Source organism: Canis lupus, chromosome 10 (assembly GCF_011100685.1).
Source record: "Canis lupus familiaris isolate Mischka breed German Shepherd chromosome 10, alternate assembly UU_Cfam_GSD_1.0, whole genome shotgun sequence".
NCBI classification, from domain to species: Eukaryota; Metazoa; Chordata; class Mammalia; order Carnivora; family Canidae; genus Canis; species Canis lupus.
Genome location: NC_049231.1, coordinates 51,562,961 through 51,584,215, shown reverse-complemented (window position 1 = coordinate 51,584,215; position 21,255 = coordinate 51,562,961). Strand labels below are relative to the sequence as shown.

General features: G+C 35.3%; 1 protein-coding gene across 1 annotated transcript in view; it reads right to left on the bottom strand.

Annotated features, from left to right (window-relative positions):
- GTF2A1L (general transcription factor IIA subunit 1 like) overlaps positions 1 to 21,255 on the bottom strand; it is a 45,120-nt gene that overhangs the window by 3,721 nt on the left and 20,144 nt on the right. Inside the window, 2 exon segments of the mRNA NM_001204843.1 lie at positions 4,201 to 4,290; positions 5,192 to 5,449. Of these exon segments, the coding sequence (NP_001191772.1) occupies positions 4,201 to 4,290; positions 5,192 to 5,449 (348 nt within the window).

Sequence of the window (21,255 nt, the reverse complement as noted above, 5' to 3'; positions counted from 1 at the left end):
GAAAATCATACAACTATAAAAATATTAGGACAAAGATCTCTAAGATATATTGTTAATGTCTTAAAAGATAAGGTGCAGGATACAGTATTGTCTATGCTATCTTTTAGGCTTCTACTTGAATAAAAAGACCCTGTAACTATATTAAGAAATTAATATACTTGGCTACATTTTTTACACTTAAGGAAGAAACAGGAAGCTACTGGAAGGTAACACAAAATGTGAAGGAGTAAGAATCAGACTTTCCTTGCTATGCTTTTATAGTGTTTGATTTTTTGCCAGGCATGTATGCATTGTCTATTTAGAAAGCAAAGCATATATATATAAAGAGAAAGATACTGTTACACACTTAGCAATTACCGTACCAGGATCTAACAGAGCCAGCTATAAATAAGCTAAGGTTCGCTAAACTGTTACATGAAGATGCAACATTTACATTCCACCATAGTGTCCAATTATGGCATAGAACACTCCCACTTATAGAAAAAAGGTTGCATTTCATCATTAATCTTCCCTATAATATCATTATTACTCTAACCTTTACATTAATCTTAGACATTCTCTAAGCCTCTGAAATAACATGATTATATCCTTTAATTCTCACTCTGAATGGTGACCAATGACCTTCATTTAACTCTTTTTCATGGCACATCTTAATATTTTCAAGGTTTTCCCCAACTGTTAACTTACAAATTTTAAAGGTAAATTCCACATGGTCATCAAAGCCAGATAAAATATACATTAAAAAAAACACCAAAAAACAAAAACAGTACTTCTCAAAGTTTAATAAGCAGGCAAATCATTCCACGGTCTTATTAAAATGTCCATTCTAATCCCATACTCTGGGGTAAGACTCAAAGGTCTGTATTTATAACATACTCCCAGGCAAACTAATGCTACTGGCCTTCAAAATGTACTAATAAAGCTCTTAAAAGACCTAAAAGACTTCAGAAAAGGCTGAAAACTCTTTCAATTTACTTGAGTTTGGTTATATTAAGTACTACTTGAAATAAGCCAACCAATGCCCAGATCAAAGTTATTCTTTCATAAAAATCCACTGTTAGCAGTAGTCCCTTTCATTCCACTTTGACCTTATAGATACATTTTCTTTGCCAGCTATATTCTAACTTCATTAACTCCTTTTAACAATGATTCAATGACTCCCCAATGTCTTGGTTTAAAATGCTTAGGACTGGGCAGCCCTGGAGACTCAGCGGTTTAGCACTGCCTTCAGCCCAGGGTGTGATCCTGGGGACCCGGGATCCAGTCCCACATCAGGCTCCCTGCATGGAGCTTGCTTCTCCCTCTGCCTGTGTCTCTGCCTCTCTCTCTCTGTGTCCCTCATGAATAAATAAATAAAATATTTAAAAATATATAAATAAATAAAATAAAATAAAATGCTTAGGACTATTTTTAAAATATCCATCAATTAGAGAGGACTCTCAGACAACTAGATTTGTTAACCCTATACATCCAATATCATTTCTTCTACCTGTCCTGTAAGAAGCAAAGACAATGCATGAGAAAATACTTTGAAAAATACAAAGTAGGGATCCCTGGGTGGCGCAGCGGTTTAGCGCCTGCCTTTGGCCCAGGGCGCCGATCCTGGAGTCCCGGGATCGAGTCCCACGTCAGGCTCCCCGTGCATGGAGCCTGTTTCTCCCTCCTCCTGTGCCTCTGCCTCTTTCTCTCTCTCTCTCTATGTCTATCATAAATAAATAAATAAATCTTTAAAAAAAAAAAAAAAGAAAAATACAAAGTACTATGTAATTAATGACAAGCTATTTCTCACAATGCAGTACAAAATGTATACTATACCCGTAATGGTCTAGAAAATTCTCTGTGACTCTATTGAATGCACACATAACTTAGTGCCTTAGATTGTTTTCTTCATAGAAGGCAATACACTGTTTATAAGAAACTAAAATAAGTTTCAAACTAAGAATGGTCTCTTTTCTATTACCTATTCCTTCTTATGCTTATGTTTACCAGCATCTAAATTGCCATTTTCTATCTATATAAAATGTTATAGAAGAGAAAACGATCTTATTTTTAGAGAAAAGGATTTATATTTATAGCAATTCAAAACACCATCCTCTGTTTCTCCTGAATATATTGGAATTGTTACTGAAAAAAAGGCAAAGATGTAAATATGCATTAGTCATTGGGGAAATGCAAATCAAAATCACAGTGGGATACCACTTCATACCAAGTAGGATGGCTAGAATCAACAAATCAGATAACAAATGTTAGGGAGAATATGGAGCAATATAAACCCTCATACATTGCTGGTAGGAATGGAAAAGGATAGATCCACTTTGGTAAACAGTCTGGTAGTTCTTCAAACTATTACCATATAACCCAGGAATTATTTTCCCTGGCATATACCAAGAGAAATGAAAATATATGTTCACACAGAAACTTGTACATGAATGTTTAAAGCAGCATTCTTTGTAATACCTAAAAAATGGAAACAACCCAAAAGTCCACCAACAGTTGAATGGACAAACAAATGTGGTATATCTATTCAATGGACTAGTATTCAGCAATAAAAAAGAATGAATAACTATTCGTGCTATGACATGGATGGATCTTAAAACACTGTGTGAAGTTAAAATAGCCAGTCACAAAAAAAAAAAAAAAAAAAAAAAAAACACATATTATATAATTCTTTTCATTTGAAACTCCAGAAAAGGAAAATCTAAAGAAACAGAAAGTAGTTGATGATTTCTTAGGTCTGGGGTAGGGATGGGAGGAAACAGAGATATAGGAGTGAGAACTAAAGAGAATTGAGTTTCTTTTTGAGGTGACTAAATTCTCTAAAACAGGGTATGTTAATAGGCTGCACATATCTATGAATATACAAAACCACTGAATTCTATGCTTTAAACATGAGTTTTATAGTATGTGAATTCTATCTCAAGGCTGCTAAAAACAAAGATGTAAATATGCATGAATTAAAGACAAAAGCTGACCATTCTACTACATAATCACAGATACAGTATTTAAAAAAGAAAAGAAAGCAGTATTCTATTTTAGTTGCTAAAGTTAAATTGCTTCTAACTTAATTTCTAGGTTTAAAAAAGGATGCACTTTTGACAGTGTTTGTTCCTCTGTTTAAATGGGCTCCATGCTACATATGCAGCCGAATGCAAAGCTTGAACTCATGACCCCTGAGATCAAGACCTTAACTGAGATCAAGAGTTGGATGCTTAACCGACTGAGTCACCCAGGTGCCCCTTAACTCTCTTTGTTGATCATTCTCTAATGTCCAACTAATCACTACATCTCGTTGATTCTTCCACCATCATCTCTGACTCTTTCATGTTCCACATTGCCATCCTTATTCTGGGTTCTGGTTACTTCATGTCTGCACTATTCCTGTTCTTACCATTTGCCTCTGCCTAATTAGCAAATACAGCCAATTTAAAATACAGTTTTAAACCCAATTATGATGTTATCAATAATATTCTCAGAATGCTAACATCCATCAAATCATGTTTGAATTTCTCCTACCAGGATTCTGAATTTTCCAATCTGCTGCCAATCTGTCCCCAACCCTGCCTCATTTCCTAATAAATCCAAAAGAAGAACATTTTATTTAAGACAGGGCTGTCTCTTCACTTACCCTTGTACATTCTACATGCATTCATTTCCTGCCTTTTATTAAGCTGTTCTACTAAGAACGTCTACTCTCCACACTTATCTATAGCTTTACAAATCATTTAAGACCTATTTCAAAGTTCCACATCACCCATGAAGGATTTGTGGAGAACTCCAACTACAAATGATTTCTTGTACTTCCTAGCTACTTTTTGGACTTACTATCTGTGCCACATATCTAAGCATTTGATTTACATGCCACTCATCTTAGCATTTGATTTATACGCCATGTATTTTAGCATTCGATTTATCTGTCACATATTTTAGCTTCTGATTTACCTACCATCTTATTGTATGCCATTCTTTTATTACATACAGAAACATCTTGTTTCAATAAGATTGTCACCTCCTTAAAAACTAACATTTTTTTATATCACTGAGACCACACAGCACAGTGTTAGACACAAAATATATACAATTAATTAGCTTTTCCAAGATTAACTGTGAACTGTAACTTATCATCATATTTTCCATCATTCTGCACACCTTTCTACCATAAATGCAATTAATAAACTCAAAGTTTAAAGGTAAATACAGTACCTTGTCATACTGGCAGACGATTACATTATCTGTGTCAAACAGGTCTGGCACATCCTGCTCACTAACATCATCTCCAGAATTTAAAGGGTCCTAAAGATGAAAGATAGTCACATTAAGGAATTTCATGATGCTCTGAATTTTTTAAAGACAGAGATACATATAGAAATAAAGGAATTTAGAAAGAGAATAGTATTGTACTTAAAAAGTCAAATATCCTGAGATTGAATTCCAGCTTGGAAATTTAGTAACTGACCGTTGATTTACTAAAATTGCATCTCCGGGTTTTCTCATCTGTTAAATGAGGACAGAAATGGGACCCACAGGGTGGTAGGAATGTTAAATAACATAAAACAGGTAAGACTTAGTGTGGTACTGGTACATCTATAAGGCCACCATTAATGATAGTACTACTCACCACATTCCACAAAGATTTAGTGCATTCATTAGAATCAGAGCAGATACTGTATACATCTAACCTGGCTGCCTTCTGTACCTTCACTCCCATCCTCTAAACCTCCCATTATCTCTAGTTAAGACCAATAAATACAGTAGCTGATTCCCAAATACTTAATATAGTTTGAATTACAGTTTAAGATTAAAAGTTTAGGGGCACTTGGGTGGCTCAGTCAGTTAAGGGTCTGCCTTCAGCTCAGGTCATGATCCTAGGGTCCTGGGATTGAGCCCTGAATAGGGATGGGGAGGGTCCTTGCCCAGCTGCTTCTCCCTCTCCTCCTACCTCATGCTCTTTCTCACTATCTCTGTTACTATCTCTCTCTCTCTCTCAAAAATAAATAAATAAATCTTTAAGTTTCAATATTAGGGTATAAATAAGTCTCATTTTAAAAGACTAAAGACGGAGTTAATATTGTTATTCTTCATGAATAGAGTATTATTAATACAAAGCATATTACAAAGTAATACAAAGTATATTAAAGTACAAATGCTATAAATTTAATTTTAAAAAAAGTTTCAACTCAAAAGTGATCCTCACCTCTTCTACAATGTCTATTTGAGGATCTTCATTATCACTACTGTTGGCAGTTGAATCTTCATTTGATATACTGTCAGCTTCTTCTTCAAGTACCTTTAGGTCTCCTGCATCAATAATCCCTAGAAATTCGTTCTCATCTACATCTCTTGTACTTCCTATTTCATCATTGGAAGATGCATCACCGGTTCCATCTATTTGAATTATTTCATTAATATCATCAGTTACCTGAATGCTTAAATCCATCTGAGAATTAGAATCCTAGAAAGAGAAAGAAAGGCAATAAAGTTTTTCAAGTCAAAAAGGTGTGTAAAGCACTGAATCACACAAAATATAAAACTAAACATTTCACAAGCGATCTTAAAATATATTTTTCTACATTTCTTTCCTTTCCTATATATGTTCCCTAATTTTTCATTTTAGAACACTCTCAGCATTTCTATGAAACATGGGAATAAGTTTTAAATCATAAATAAAGTAAACCCACTTACACTTATACATAGACAACAAATGAGTTCACTAGTTTCAGGTAGTAACTGCTAGCTTTTATATATATACTTTAAATTTATACAGTATTTGTTAGGTTTTAACCATTTCATTTCATTTTAAACAATAATTCAATGAAGTAGAAAGTACCAGTGATATCATGCTCAATGGATAAATAAAAAACATAAAGGGGGATGCCTGGGTGGCTCAGCGGTTGAGCACCTGCCCCTGGCTCAGGGTGTGATTTGCCGTCTCAGGATCAAGTCCAACGTCAGGCCTGCTTCTCCCTCTGCCTATGTCTCTGCCTTTCTCTCTGTGTGTCTTTCATGAATAAATAAATAAAATTTAAAAAAAAACATAAAGGGTTGTACTAGCTGAAATAAGCCAAGTACACAAGAACCAAAAAAAGGAATTAAAACTGATAGAAATGAAAAGAGAAACAGACAAATCTTTAATTTAATCTTTTATTTAATTTAATAATCTATAATTATTTTTGGAGAATTTAACATTCCTCTTCCAGTGAACAACAGATAAAGTAGACCGAGATTGAGTAAGGATGTAAAAGACCTGAAAAACACAATCAATTTAACCTAATTGACATTTATAGAATACTCCACCCCAAAATAGCAAAAGCCATACTCTTTTAAAGAGCACACAGAATATTCACCAAGATGGACCATATTCTGGGCTCTAAAACAAATCCTGATAAATTTAACACACACAGAGTATGTTGTCCAAGCACAAAGGAATTAAATCAGCAATCAGTAACAGAAAGGTCTAGAAAATCCTCTAATATTTAAAAATTAACACATTTCTAAACACCCATGGATCAAAGAAGTCATGAGGGAAAACAGAACATAATTTTAATTGAATGCAAACAAAAATATAACATTTCACAACTTGTGAAATCTAGCTAAAGCAGTGCCTAGAAGGAAATTTACAGCATTACACGATTATATTCAAAAAAGAATCAAGTTTCAAATCAATGGCCTAAAATTCTACCATAAGAAACTTTAAAAAAAAGAAGAAGAAGACTGAATGAAGCTCCTGGCAAAAGAGGAAATAATAAAAATAAATTAAAAAGATATAAATGAAATCGAGAACAGGAAAAAGTTGAGGAAGTCAGTTAGACCAAAAGTTCATTCTTTAAAAAGATCAATAAAATTGATAAGCCTCTGGCCAGACTGACAAGAGGAGGGGAGAAACACTATCCGGGATTTAAAGAAAGGGTGTTGCCACAGATTCTGAAAACATTAAAAGGATAAGGAAACTGTCTTCAGCCATTTGAGCTGCTATCACAAAATATCATAGACTAGGTAGGTTATAGAAATTCATTTCTCTCTGCTCTAGAAGCTGGGAAGTCCAAGATGAAGGCACCAGCAGACTCAGTATCTAGTGAGAGCCCACCTTCTGGTTCACAGGCAGTTCCTTCTCACTGTGTCTTCCCATGGCAGAGAGGCTTGAGAGTTCCATAGAGTCTCTTATAAGGCAAGTCGTCCCTTTCATAAAGGCTCCACTCTGACCTAATCATCTCTGAAAGACCCAACCTCCTAACTACCATCATCATTGGGGGTTGGAATTTCAACATATGAATTGGCGGGAGGGGGACACGAACACTCAGACTGATATGTCAGTTTAAAAAACTGTATATCTGTGTAGTAGCAACAAATGATTAGAAACTGAAATTTAAAAACAACACTAAGTAAAACAGCAACAGAAAAGAAACTCCTCACATAAAGAAATCCTCAATTAAGGTATAACAAGCAGATTTCTCAACACAAACTTTGAGGGCCAGAAGGCAGTGAGATGATATATATTTAATATACTGAAAGAAAATATTGTCAACTGGAAATTCTATATCTGGCAAAACTGTCCTGTAAAAATGAGTGAAAAATTAAGGGACTCTAAGATAAAGGCTGAGGAGTTTATTACCACTGGGCCTGCCCCTACAAGACTCCCTAAAGGGAGTCCTTTAAATTGAAATGAAACTAGACAATAAAAAAAAAAAAAAAAGAAACTAGACAATAACTTGAAGCCATAGAAAAATATAAAGTTTTCTGGTAAAAGATACATAGACAAATATAAAAAACAGCATCTAATTTTGTATTCTACTTCTTATTCCTGAACAAGATTTAAAAGACAAAAAGCAAAAATAAATAAATTAATTAATTAATTAATTATAAATCTATATTAAGGAAAACAATATATAAAGATGTAATTTGGAAAAAAAAATAAAGATGTAATTTGGGATTATCATAAACAAAGGGAGGGCAGAGCTGAAGAGGAGCAAAATTTTTTATGAGATTGAAGTTGAGTTGGTATCACTTCAAGAATGTAGCAACTTTGAGGTGGCATAAGTAATTCCCACAGTAACCAAAAATAAATCATCTTTAGAATACACACAAAAGGATATGAAAAGGAAACCGAAATGTGTCACTATAAGAAAATCAACTGAACACAAAAGAAGGCAGTAAGGGAGGAAATTTAGGGCAAAAAAGCTAAAAGACACACAGAAAACAACAAAATGTCAAAAGTCCTGCCATATTAGTAATTACTTTTAATGTAAATGGATTAAACTCCCCAATCAAAAAACACAAATATGCAGAATGGATCAAAAACAGGATCTAACTAAATGTTGTCTACAAGAGACGTACTTTAAATCTAAGGACACACACAGTTGAAAGTAGAGGATGGAAAAAGATATTTCATAAACAGTAACCGAAAAAAAAAAAAAAAAAAAAACAGTAACCGAAAGAATTGGGATAGCTATGCTACTATTGGACAAAATAAACTTTAAGTCAAACACTATTAGAAAAAACAAAGAAAAAAATATCATACAATAAAAAAAAGGACTAATGCACCAAGAAGATTTAACAATTATTAACATATCAGCACCAAACATTACAGGTCCTAAAAATATGTAACAAACACTAACAGAATTTAAGGAAGAAATAGATAGCCCTATGATAATAGTATGAAATTTCAATACCCCACTTTCACTAATGAATAGAACAAGACAGAATATCAATAAAGAAATAAAGAACTTGAACATTATAGACCAGTTGGACATAACAGACATATGCAAAACATACCACCCAACAATAGCAGGATACACATTATTCTCAAGTGTGCACAGAACATTCTCTAGGAAAGACCGTATGTTAGGCCACAAAACAATATTTAAAAAGACTGAAATCACACAAAGTATCTTTTCTGATCATAATGGAAGGAAAACACATGAGACATAGAAATTAAACAACTACTCAAAAAATCAATGGGTCAAAGAGAAATAAAAAAGAAATCCAAAAATCAACCTTGATCATCTAGTTGTAGGTTAATTTCTAGGTTTTCTATTCTGTTCCATTGATCTAGGTGCCTGTGTTTGTCCCAGTACCATACTGTCTTGACCACTACAGCTCTGTAATAAAATTTGAAAAAGTCCAGAATTGTGATGCCGCCAGCTTCACTTTTCTTCTTTGGCTATTTTCAGTGTCTCGAGGTTCCAAGCAAATTTTAGAATTGTTTGTTCTAGCTCCGAAAAATGCTGGTGGTATTTTGATTCCTTTTTTGAAAAAAAATATTTATTTATTTATTCATTCATGATAGACAGAGAGAGAGAGAGAGAGAGAGAGAGAGAGAGAGCAGAGACACAGGAGGAGGGAGAAGCAGGCTCCATGCCGGGAGCCCGACGTGGGACTCGTCCCGGAACTCCAGAATCGCGCTCCGGGCCAAAGGCAGGCGTTAAACCACTGAGCCACCCAGGGATCCCCTGCTGGTGGCATTTTGACAGGGATTGCATTAAGTATGTAGATTGTTGTGGGTAGTATAGAGATTTTAACAATATTTGTTCTTTTTTAAGATTTATTTATTTTTTGACAGAGAGAGAGCATGCATGCACTAGCAGGCTCCCCAACAAGAAGGGAGCCCAACATGTGGCTGGATCCCAGGACTCCAGGATCACAACCCCAGCCAAAGGCAGATGCTTAACCGCCTGAGCCCCCAGTATTTGTTCTTCCAATCCATGAGCATGAAATGTTTTTCCATTTCTTTGTGTCACCTTCAATTTCTTTCATAACTGTTTTATAGTCTTCAGAGTACAGATCTTTTACCTCTTTGTTTTAGGTCTATTCCTAGGTATCTTATGGGTTTTGGTGCAATTGTAAATGGAATCGATTCCTTGATTTCTCTTTCTGTTGCTTCAATAATTATTGGTGTATAGAAATGTAACAGATTTCTGTATGTTGATTTTGTATCCTGCAACTTTGCTAAATTCATGTATGTGTCAGTTCTAGCAATTGAGTCTTCTCAACTTGGCAGAGTCTTCTGGGTTTTCTACAGAGTATCAAATCATCCACAAACAGTAAATGTTTGACTTCTTCCTTGCTGATTTGGATTCTTTTTCATTGCTGAGGTCAAAAAAAACCTTCCAGTACTATGTTAAATAACAGCAGTAAGAGGAGACTTCCCTATCTTATTCCTTACCATAGATTTTTACCCAATGAGGATGATATTAGCTGTGGATCTTTCATATATGCCTTTTATTATATAGAAGCATGTTACCTCTATCCCTACTTTGCTGAGGGTTTTTATCATGAATGGATGTACTTTGTCAAAAGCTTTTCCCACATATATTAAAAGGATCATATGGTTCTTATCCTTCCTTTCATTAATGTAGTGGTCAACTAATTTTCAACAAAGCAGGAAAGAATATCCAATGGAAAAAAGACAGTCTCCTCAACAAATGGTATTGGGAAAACTGCACAGTAATGTGCAAAAGAGTGAAACTGGACCACTTCCTTACACCATACACAGAAATAAATTCAAAATAGATGAAAGACCTAAATGTGAAACAGGAAATCATTAGAATTGTAGAGGAGAATACAGGCAGTAACCTCTCTGACATCATCCATAGCAACTTCTTATTTGATACGTCTCCTGAGGCAAGGGAAACAAAAACAAAAATAAAAATAAATTACTGGGACTTCATCAAAATAAAAAGCTTCTAGATGCCCAGTAAAGGAAACAATCAACAAAATTAAGAGGCAATCTATGGAATACAAGAAGATATTTGCAAGTGACATATCTGATAACAAGTCAGTATCCAAAAATCTTTAAAGGACTTATAAAACTCAACACCCAAAAAACAATCCAGCTTAAAAATGGGCAAAAATGGGGAGCCTGGGTGGCTTAGTGGTTTAGCGCTGCCTTTGGCCCAGGGCATGATCCTGGAGACCCGGGATCGAATTCCACTTTGGGCTCCCTGCATGGAGCCTGCTTCTCCCTCTGTGTCTCTCTCTCTCTCTCTCTCTCTCTCTCTCTCTCTCTGTTTCTCATGAATAAATAAATCTTTTAAAAATAAAAAAAATTTAAAATTTTAAAATAACAATGGGCAAAAATGAATAGACATTTTAACAGAGAAGACATACAGATGGCTAACAGATGCATGAAAAGATACTCAACACTACTCATCATCAAGAAAATGCAAATCAAAACTACAATGAGATGTTACCTTACACCTGTCAAAATGGCTAAAAAATTAACAATACAGGAAACAACAGGTGTTGTTGAGGATGCAGAGAAAGGGGAACCGTCTAACACTGCTGGTGAGAATGCAAACTGGTGCAGCCACTGGAAAACAGTATGGAGATTCCTTAAAAAGTTAAAAATAGGACTACCCTACCATCCAGAAGATCTCTGGTCAAAAAGAACGAAATAAAAAAAAAAAAAAAAAGAAAGAAAAAGAAAAAGAACGAAATCTTGCCACATGCACAATGGTGTGAATGGAATTAGTATTATACAAAATAAGTCAGAGAAAGACAAATGCCATATGATTTCACTCATATGTGGAATTTAAGAAACAAAACAGATAAACAAGGGGGGAGGAAAAAAGAGAGGCAAACCAGAAAACAGATCTTAATCATAGGGAAAACACTGAGGATTGCTGGAGGGGAGGTGGGTGGGGTATGGATTAAATGGCTGATGGGGAGCACTTGCTGTGATGAACACTGGATGTTGTATGTAAGCAATGAATTATTTAAATTCTACACCTAAAACTAGTATTACATTACATTACATTATGTTAACTGGAATTTAAATTGACTTGAAAAAGAAAAAACAAAAACCAAAAAAATCTTTTATGAAAAGATATCTTAAGACTAATAAAAATGAAAATACAACATACCAACACTTATGCAGCAAAATCTAAGAATGAGATTTATAGCTATAAATGTTCACATTAAAAAGGAATAAAAGAAAAAAAAAGGAATAAAAGATCTTATATGGACAGCCTAAATTTACACAGTAAGGAACTAGAAAAAGAATAAAGCCCAAAGCTAGTATAAGGAAAGAAATAAAAATTAGAGCAGAGATAAACAAAGTAAAGAATAGGAAAAAAATAGAGAAATATCAACAAAACTAAGAGTTGGTTCTCCAAAAACAACAACAAAATTGATAAGCTTTTGGCTACATTGATGAAGAAAAAACGACTCAACTAAGTCAAAATGAAATTTTACTACTGATTCTACATAAATAAAAATAATTATGAGAATCCTATGAAATATATATCAACAAACTGGATAATCTAGATGAAACAAATTTCTAAAAATACACAATTTACCAAGAATGAATCATGAATAGAAAATCTGAATAGATCTACAAGAAGATATAATCAGTCATCAAAAATCTCTCAACAGAGAAATGTCCTGAACCAGATGGCCCCACTGGAGAATTCTACTGAACACTGAAAGAATTAACACCAATACTCAAAAATCCTAAACAAAATACTAACACAAACAGAATTCAAAAGCACATTAAAAAGATCACACATCATGACCAAGTGGGATTTATTCCTGGGATGCAAAGATGATTCAACATATGAAAAACCAGTGTAATACAACATATTAACATAATGAAGGTGGATACACACAATCACCTCAACTGATGCAGAAAAAGCATTTGACAAAATTCAACACCATTTCATGATTTTAAAACAACACTAGGAATAAAAGGAAATTGCCTCAATATAATAAAGGCTATCTATGAGAAGCCCTCAGCTAACAGCATACTCAATGGTGAAAACCTCAAAGCTTTTCCTCTAAGATCAGGAACATGGTAAGGATGCCCACTCTTGTCACTTCTATTCAATAATGTACTCCAAGTCCTAACTAGGGCATTTAGGCTAAATAAATAAATAGCTAGCATCCAAACTGAAAAGGAAAAAGTCATATTACCTATTTGCAGATAGTACTCTCATACATGTACAAAACCTGGAAGATTTCTCACACATAAAAATATTAGAATTAGGGCAGCCCGGGTAGCTCAGCGGTTTAGTGCCGCCTTCAGCCCAGGGCCTGATCCTGGAGACCCAGGATCGAGTCCCGCATCAGGCTCCCTGCATGGAGCCTGCTTCTCCCTCTGCCTGTGTCTCTGCCCACCCCACCCCCTCTGTATGTCTCTCATGAATAAATAAAATCTTTTAAAAAAAATTAGAATTACTGAACAAATTCAGCAAAATTACATAAGACAAAAATTAGCACACAAATATCAGTTGCATTTCTATCCACTAACAATTAACAACCTGAAAAAGAAATGCAGAAAACAACTCCATTTAAAATACCATTAAGTAGAATAAAATACTTAGGAGTAAGCCTAACCACAGAGTCCCAAAGACTTGCTCACTAAAAACTATAAAACTTTCCTGAAAGAAATTAAAGAAGCCAGAAATAAATGGGATGACACTGTTTGTGAATTTAAAAGACTTAATATTGCTAATACCACCCAAAGCCATCTAGACATTCATTGCAATCCCTATCAAAATCCATATAGGGGAGCCCGGGTGGCTCAGCGGTTTAGTGCTGCCTTCAGCCCGGGGCGTGATCCTGGAGACCCGGGATTGAGTTCCATGTCAGGCTCCCTGCATGGAGCCTGCTTCTCCCTCTGCCTCTCTCTCTCTCTCTCTCTCTTTTTTCTCTCTCTCTCTCTCTGTGTCTCTCATGAATAAATAAATAAAATCTTTTTTAAAAATCCATATAATATCTTTGTAGAAATAGAATATCCATCTTAAAATTCATATGGAATTTCAAGGGACCCTGAATAACCAAAACAATCTTGAAAAAGATGTAAGTTGGAGCTATAACACACCCTGATTTTAAAACTTACTACAAAACTACTAAGTCAAAACAATGTGGTGTTGACATACAGACAGACAACAAACCAATGGAATAGCACAGAGATCCCAGAAACAAATCTTCACATAAATGGTTTTTGACAAGATGACAAATGAGGAAAGGGCAGTCTTTTCAACAAATGGTACTGGGAACACTGGGTATCCACATGCAAAGAATGAAGTTGGATCCTTAACTTACACCATATACAAAAATCAACTCTAAAAATTTAAACCTAAGAACCAAAATTATAAAACTCTTAGAAAAAAATCATAGGGTAAAATCTTCATGACACTGGATTTGGGAATGATTCCTTAAATATGATACCAAAAACAGAGGCAAAAAAGGTGGAGAATAGATAAAATAACCTTTATCAAAATTTTTAAAGTTTTGTATGTCAAAGGACATTGCCAACAGAGTGAAAAGGTAACTCATAACCTGGAAGAAAATGTTCGCAAGCAGTACATATTAGGAGTTAATATCCAAAATACATAATAAACCCTACAACAACAAAAAAACTTGATCTAAAAATGTACAAAGGACTTGAATAAGCATATATCCAAAGAAGATATACAAAATAGCCAATAAGCACATTAACAGATGTTCAGTATCATTAATAATTAGGGAAATACAAATCAAAATCACAATAAGATAGCAGCTCACACCTATTAGGATGGCAATTATCAAAGGAAAAAGCACAGAAAATAAGCGCTAGTGAGGATGTAGAGAAATTAGAACCCCTGTGCATTGGTGGGAATGTAAAATAGTACAGCTGCTATGGAAAATAGTATGGTAATTCCTTAAAAAATTTTAAATAGAATTGCCATATGATCCAGCAATTCCACATTTGGCTATGTATCCCAAATAACTGAAAGCAGAGAGTTGAAATATTTGTACTCCCAAATTTACAGTAACATTAGTCAAAATTGCCAAAGGGTATAAGCAACCCAAGTGCCCATGGACAGATTTATATACTATATATATATACACACACACACACACACACACACACATACATGCAGGGTATTACTTAACCTTAAAAAGGAAGTTCTAACACATGCCTCAACATGGATAAACACTGAAGACGTTATTCCAGGTGACAAGGAATATAAAAGGACAAATATCATCTAATTCTATTTTTATGAGTTATCTGAAATAGTCCAATTCATAGAGATAGAAAATAGAATGGTGGCTGCTAGGTTGGGGTGAGGCATAGACAGGGAGTTATTTCAATATGGGAAAGCAAAAATGTTCTGAAGATGGATGATGGTGATAGTTGCACAGCAATGTGAATGCACTTACTGCCACTGAACTGTGCAGTTAAAAATGGTTAAAAAGGTAAATTTTCACAATAGGAAAAAAACAGAACAAATCAATGGTGATACTGAACTGTCAAGCATGTAATAAAATACAGTGATACAGACTGCTGGTAGCAGGAAAACTGGCACAACCTCTTTTGAAATTATTGTGGCATAAAGAAATTAATATACATAAAGAACTATGGAAATTTTCAGTTTTTTTCTCAATAGCTACCTTTGAAAATATTTTTACAAGTAATTCAAATAAAGCATATAATATAAAGTTGTTCTTTATGTCTTTTAGTACTATTTTTAATTGCACTCAAAATAAAAAAATACTTAGATAAAACATAATACGTGTAATCTGTGTATGTTGAGAACTACAAGACAATGAGAAAAGTCAAAGACTTAAATAGAAAATGTGTCATATCTATGAATTGGAAAACTCATTATTGTGATAAAGTCAATTCTCCCCTTATCTACAGACACAACACAACTCAAATCAAAGTCCTAGCAGTTTTTTTTAATTGATAAACTCATTCTCACTTTTATATGGAAAAGTAAAAGAATAACCAAAACAACTTTGAGAAAGAACAAAGTTGAGAGACATAAACTCTCTGATATCCAGAAACACTATAAAGCTACCATAATTAGGACAGTGTGGTATATCTGAAAAGATAGACATGAATTCATCAGTGAAAGTCCAGAAGTAAACCAACATACATATAGTAACTGATTTTCATGATGATGAAGTGCTTTAGAAACTCAATGAACTTCAGACAACTCAATGGAGATAGGCTAGTCTTTTCCACAAGTTATGCTAAACAAAATGAACATTCACACGCAAAGAACAAAGAACCAAACCTTGTACTATATACAAAAATTAACCCAACATTGATCACAGTCCCAAATGGGAAAACCTATAAAAAAATTTTTTTAGACGTATAAGATCTTTACAACCTTTGGTTAGTCAAGATATATAAACAGAAATCAAAAGGAAAAAATAAGTAGATTTCATCAAAACCACAAACATCTCTTCTCCAGAAAACAGTATTAAAGTAGCAAGGATGTGAAGCAGCTACAAATCTTATTTATTGCTAGGAGAAATGCGAAAATTCTACCATACGTTGCTGGTGGAAATATGATCACTTTGGAAACAAATGTGTTGATTTCTTACAAGGTTACATGTATCATATGGCCTACAAATCCCAAATCTGGGTATTTACTCAAAAGAAAAGAAAATATGCATCCACACCAAAAACAACAAAAAAACTGCACATGAATATTTTTAGAAGCTTTATTCACAAATGCCAAAAACTGTAAAGAATCCCCATGTCCAAATGGTGAATAAACAAACTATGATACAATAGAATACTTATATGCAACAATATGGGTGAATCACAAATGCATTATGCTGAAGTTACATGTAGGATTCCAGTTGTTTGATATTCTGGAAAAGGCAAGCCTATGACAAAAGAAAACAGATCAGTGAGTGGCTGAGAGGGACCAGAGGCAGTGAGAGGATATTAACTACAAAGGGGGATGTGGAACTTCTTCGGGGTGACAGAAACGTTCTGTATCTTGGGTTGGTACTGGTTATGTAACTCCAAGTGTTTGTCAAAGTTCCTATTATAAACCTATAAACTGTGTACCTATAAGAGTATGTAAATTCTACCTCAATAAATCTAAGTAAATTATTGATTAGGTTGGTCTTAGGCCTAAACCACATGTTGGAATTGGCTCTTGGTTTTAATAGTGACAAGTACTGAAAACCTCAAACCACAAGACCTTTTGTTGCAAAATTAATCAGAGCTCCCATAGTACTCTGCAAGAAAAGTTTAAGCTTATTAAGGAATACTGAAGATTCCAGGATTCTTCTGATTAAATTCATGTAGCATCACTTTTTACTTAAATCAGGAAGGTCTTATTTACTTTTCAAGAGGAGTAGGATTACAAATACAAATTAAGTATCAGTAACTGCAGATTTTTGTCATTCTCAACTTCTTCAGAAGCACTTCCACCAAGTGCTGGAAAGTTCATTTGCTTATCGGACTCCAACCTCCGAAAGCAGGAATTTGACCAAAATAGCAGTTAGCAATTTTACAGCAACATCCAAAACTGATACTGCAGGATCATTAATAGAAAAACTTAAGTCTTTCTTATGGCCAAACATTCAACACATACATCATCAATGGACTTCTCCCTGTCAAATTGTAAAACAGGAGTTTTCATTCTCTCTCAAAAATAATCAGTCTCCCCAAGGATCAATTAAGAACTTCAAGCACTGTCCTTTGAAAAGCCAGAAAAATTCTACATGAAGAACTTAACATTTTGCCCACATTTTTTGACAAATGTCTTGAAAAAGGCAATAATTCAATACTTCTGCTCTGAGTTTCATGGCAGCCAATGAAACTTCTTTTAGAATTATTGGCTATGTCTTAGCATTAATGTATGCCATGTGCTGAAACAGATAGCAATGCTCTCTTTACTGAAGTAGCAAAACCATTTGTTGCCAACCATCTCAGAAGCACCCTCAGTATAGACAGTACCAAATTTTGCTACAAAAAATATTAATAAAAAGTTTCACAACATAGCAACTTTTTTGACAGTGCCAATGTACAAATGATGATTAAAATCAAATGCTGGCCACGCTGAGAAGCATTCATATTTTTATCCTATTGAATGTTAAAGTTGCTGCTGATTCTTCTATGAATTCCAGCTGAACGTGAAAAAATGTCAACAACTCTTGTACAGATATCATCTGACAGAGGCACTGCTTCAATTTTCTTTCTCTGCTCAAAAAGAAGGCAGCTTTGGGCGGCCCGGGTGGCTCAGCAGTTTAGCGCCACCTTCAGCCCAAGGTGTGATCCTGGAGTCCTGGGATCAAGTCCTGCGTCGGGCTCCCTACCTGGAGCCTGCTTCTCCCTATGCCTGTGTCTCTGCCTCTCTCTCTCTCTCTCTCTCTCATGATTAAATAAATATTTAAAAATTAAAAAAAAACAAGGCAGCTTAATAATTTCCAAGATTCTCAGCTTTGCCAAGGTCACTTCAATTGTTTTTTATAATAAATTTATTTTTTATTGGTGTTCAATTTGCCAACATACAGAATAACACCCAGTGCTCATCCCGTCAAGTGCCCCCCTCAGTGCCCATCACCCATTCACCCCCACCCCCCGCCCTCTTCCCCCTTCCACCACCCCTAGTTCGTTTCCCAGAGTTAGGAGTCTTTATGTTCTGTCTCCCTTTCTGATATTTCCCACACATTTCTTCTCCCTTCCCTTATATTCCCTTTCACTATTATTTATATTCCCCAAATGAATGAGAACATACAATGTTTGTCCTCCGATTGACTTACTTCACTCAGCATAATACCCTCCAGTTCCATCCACGTTGAAGCAAATGGTGGGTATTTGTCATTTCTAATGGCTGAGTAATATTCCATTGTATACATAAACCACATCTTCTTTATCCATTCATCTTTCGATGGACACCAAGGCTCCTTCCACAGTTTGGCGCTTGTGGACATTGCTGCTATCAATATCGGGGTGCAGGTGTCCCGGCGTTTCACTGCATCTGTATCTTTGGGGTAAATCCCCAACAGTGCAATTGCTGGGTCGTAGGGCAGGTCTATTTTTAACTCTTTGAGGAACCTCCACAGTTTTCCAGAGTGGCTGCACCAGTTCACATTCCCACCAACAGTGTAAGAGGGTTCACTTTTCTCCACATCCTCTCCAACATTTGTTGTTTCCTGCCTTGTTAATTTTCCCCATTCTCACTGATATGAGGTGGTATCTCATTGTGGTTTTGATTTGTATTTCCCTGATGGCAAGTGATGCGGAGCATTTTCTCATGTGCATGTTGGCCATGCCTAGGTCTTCCTCTGTGAGATTTCTCTTCATGTCTTTTGCCCATTTCATGATTGGATTGTTTGTTTCTTTGGTGTTGAGTTTAATAAGTTCTTTATAGATCTTGGAAACTAGCCCTTTATCTGATAACATCATTTGCAAATATCTTCTCCCATTCTGTAGGTTGTCTTTTAGTTTTGTTGACTGTATCCTTTGCTGTGCAAAAGCTTCTTATCTTGATGAAGTCCCAATAGTTCATTTTTGCTTTTGTTTCTTTTGCCTTCATGGATGTATCTATGAAAAGCCCACAGCAAATATAATTCTCAATGGGGAAGCACTGGGAGCCTTTCCCCTAAGATCAGGAACAAGACAGGGATGTCCACTCTCACCACTGCTATTCAACATAGTACTGGAAGTCCTAGCCTCAGCAATCAGACAACAAAAAGACATTAAAGGCACTCAAATTGGCAAAGAAGAAGTCAAACTCTCCCTCTTCGCCAATGACATGATACTCTACATAGAAAACCCAAAAGCCTTCCACCCCAAGATTGCTAGAACTCATACAGCAATTTGGTAGCATGGCAGGATACAAAATCAAGGCCCAGAAATCAGTGGCATTTCTATACACTAACAATGAGACTGAAGAAAGAGAAATTAAAGGAGTCAATACCATTTACAATTGCACCCAAAAGCATAAGATACCTAGGAATAAACCTAACCAAAGAGGTAAAGGATCTATACCCTAAAAACTATAGAACACTTCTGAAAGAAATTGAGGAAGACACAAAGAGATGGAAAAATATTCCATGCTCATGGATTGGCAGAATTAATATTGTGAAAATGTCAATGTTACCCAGGGCAATTTACAAGTTTCATGCAATCCCTATCAAAATACCATGGACTTTCTTCAGAGAGAACAAATTATTTTAAGATTTGTGTGGAATCAGAAAAAACTCCAAATAGCCAGGGGAATTTTAAAAAAGAACACCATAGCTGGGGGCATCACAATGCCAGATTTCAGGTTGTACTACAAAGCTGTGGTCATCAAGACAGTGTGGTCCTGGCACAGAAACAGACACATAGATCAATGGAACAGAATAGAGAACCCAGAAGTACCCTGAACTTTATGGTCAACTAACATTCGATAAAGGAGGAAAGACTATCCGTTGGAAGAAAGACAGTCTCTTAAATAAATGGTGCTGGGAAAGTTGGACATCCACATGCAGAAGAATGAAACTAGACCACTCTCTTTCACCATACACAAAGATAAACTCAAAATGGATGAAAGATCTAAATGTGAGACAAGATTCCATCAAAATCCTAGAGGAGAACACAGGCAACACCCTTTTTGAACTCAGCCACAGTAACTTCTTACAAGGTCACTTCAATTGTATATTGCTTCTGTGGCTGGGTAGTACAATAAGTAAATGCGTAGGATGCAAAGATAAAGCTTTGTTTGCCACATCCAGATTCCAATCCTGTCAATTTAAGCTTTCTTCTAATCAAAGAACAGTATTTTTCAGGGTGCCTCAGTCAGTTAAGCATCTGCCTTCAGCTCAGGCCACAAGTCCCAGGATGGAGCCCCCACATTAGTGCCCCTGCTCAGCTGGGAGTCGGCTTCTCTCTCTGCCCCTGACCCCACCCATGCTCTCTTCTCTTGCTCACTCACTCTCAAATAAAATATTTTAAAAATAAACAAACTCTTAAAAAAAAAAAAAAAAAAGAACGAACAGTATTTTTTCCAATGGCTAGTAAGGACTGACAATTCCACATCTATATGTGGGGATAAATGTAAAATAAAAGAAACTTAAGCTCTGATACACTTTCTTTTCACATTTTCAAATTTAACTATGTGAAAATGAATTGCCTATAATCATAATGGCAAAGTACATCTTTAATTCTTAACAGAAATTCACTCCAGATATTTACCATAACGTAATGAGTGGCAATAATAATAATTATCTGCCCACATACACTAGCATCCTATGTCAATGCATTCCAATGTGGCATGAAATATACCTTATTTTGACAAATACAAAAAAAGCATTTTGTTAAAATTGGCTTTTTTCCTATAAAGAAAAATATCACCTATCTGGTTTAAAAATCTTTGATTTGGAGATATTAATTTAGGAGTAACACATAGTGACTCAAAAAATATTTGTTCAGGGGATGCCTGGGTGGCTCAGCCGTTAAGCAACTGCCTTCGGCCCAGGGCATGATCCTAGAGTTCCAAGATCAAGTCCCACATTGGGCTCCCTGCATGGAGCCTGCTTCTC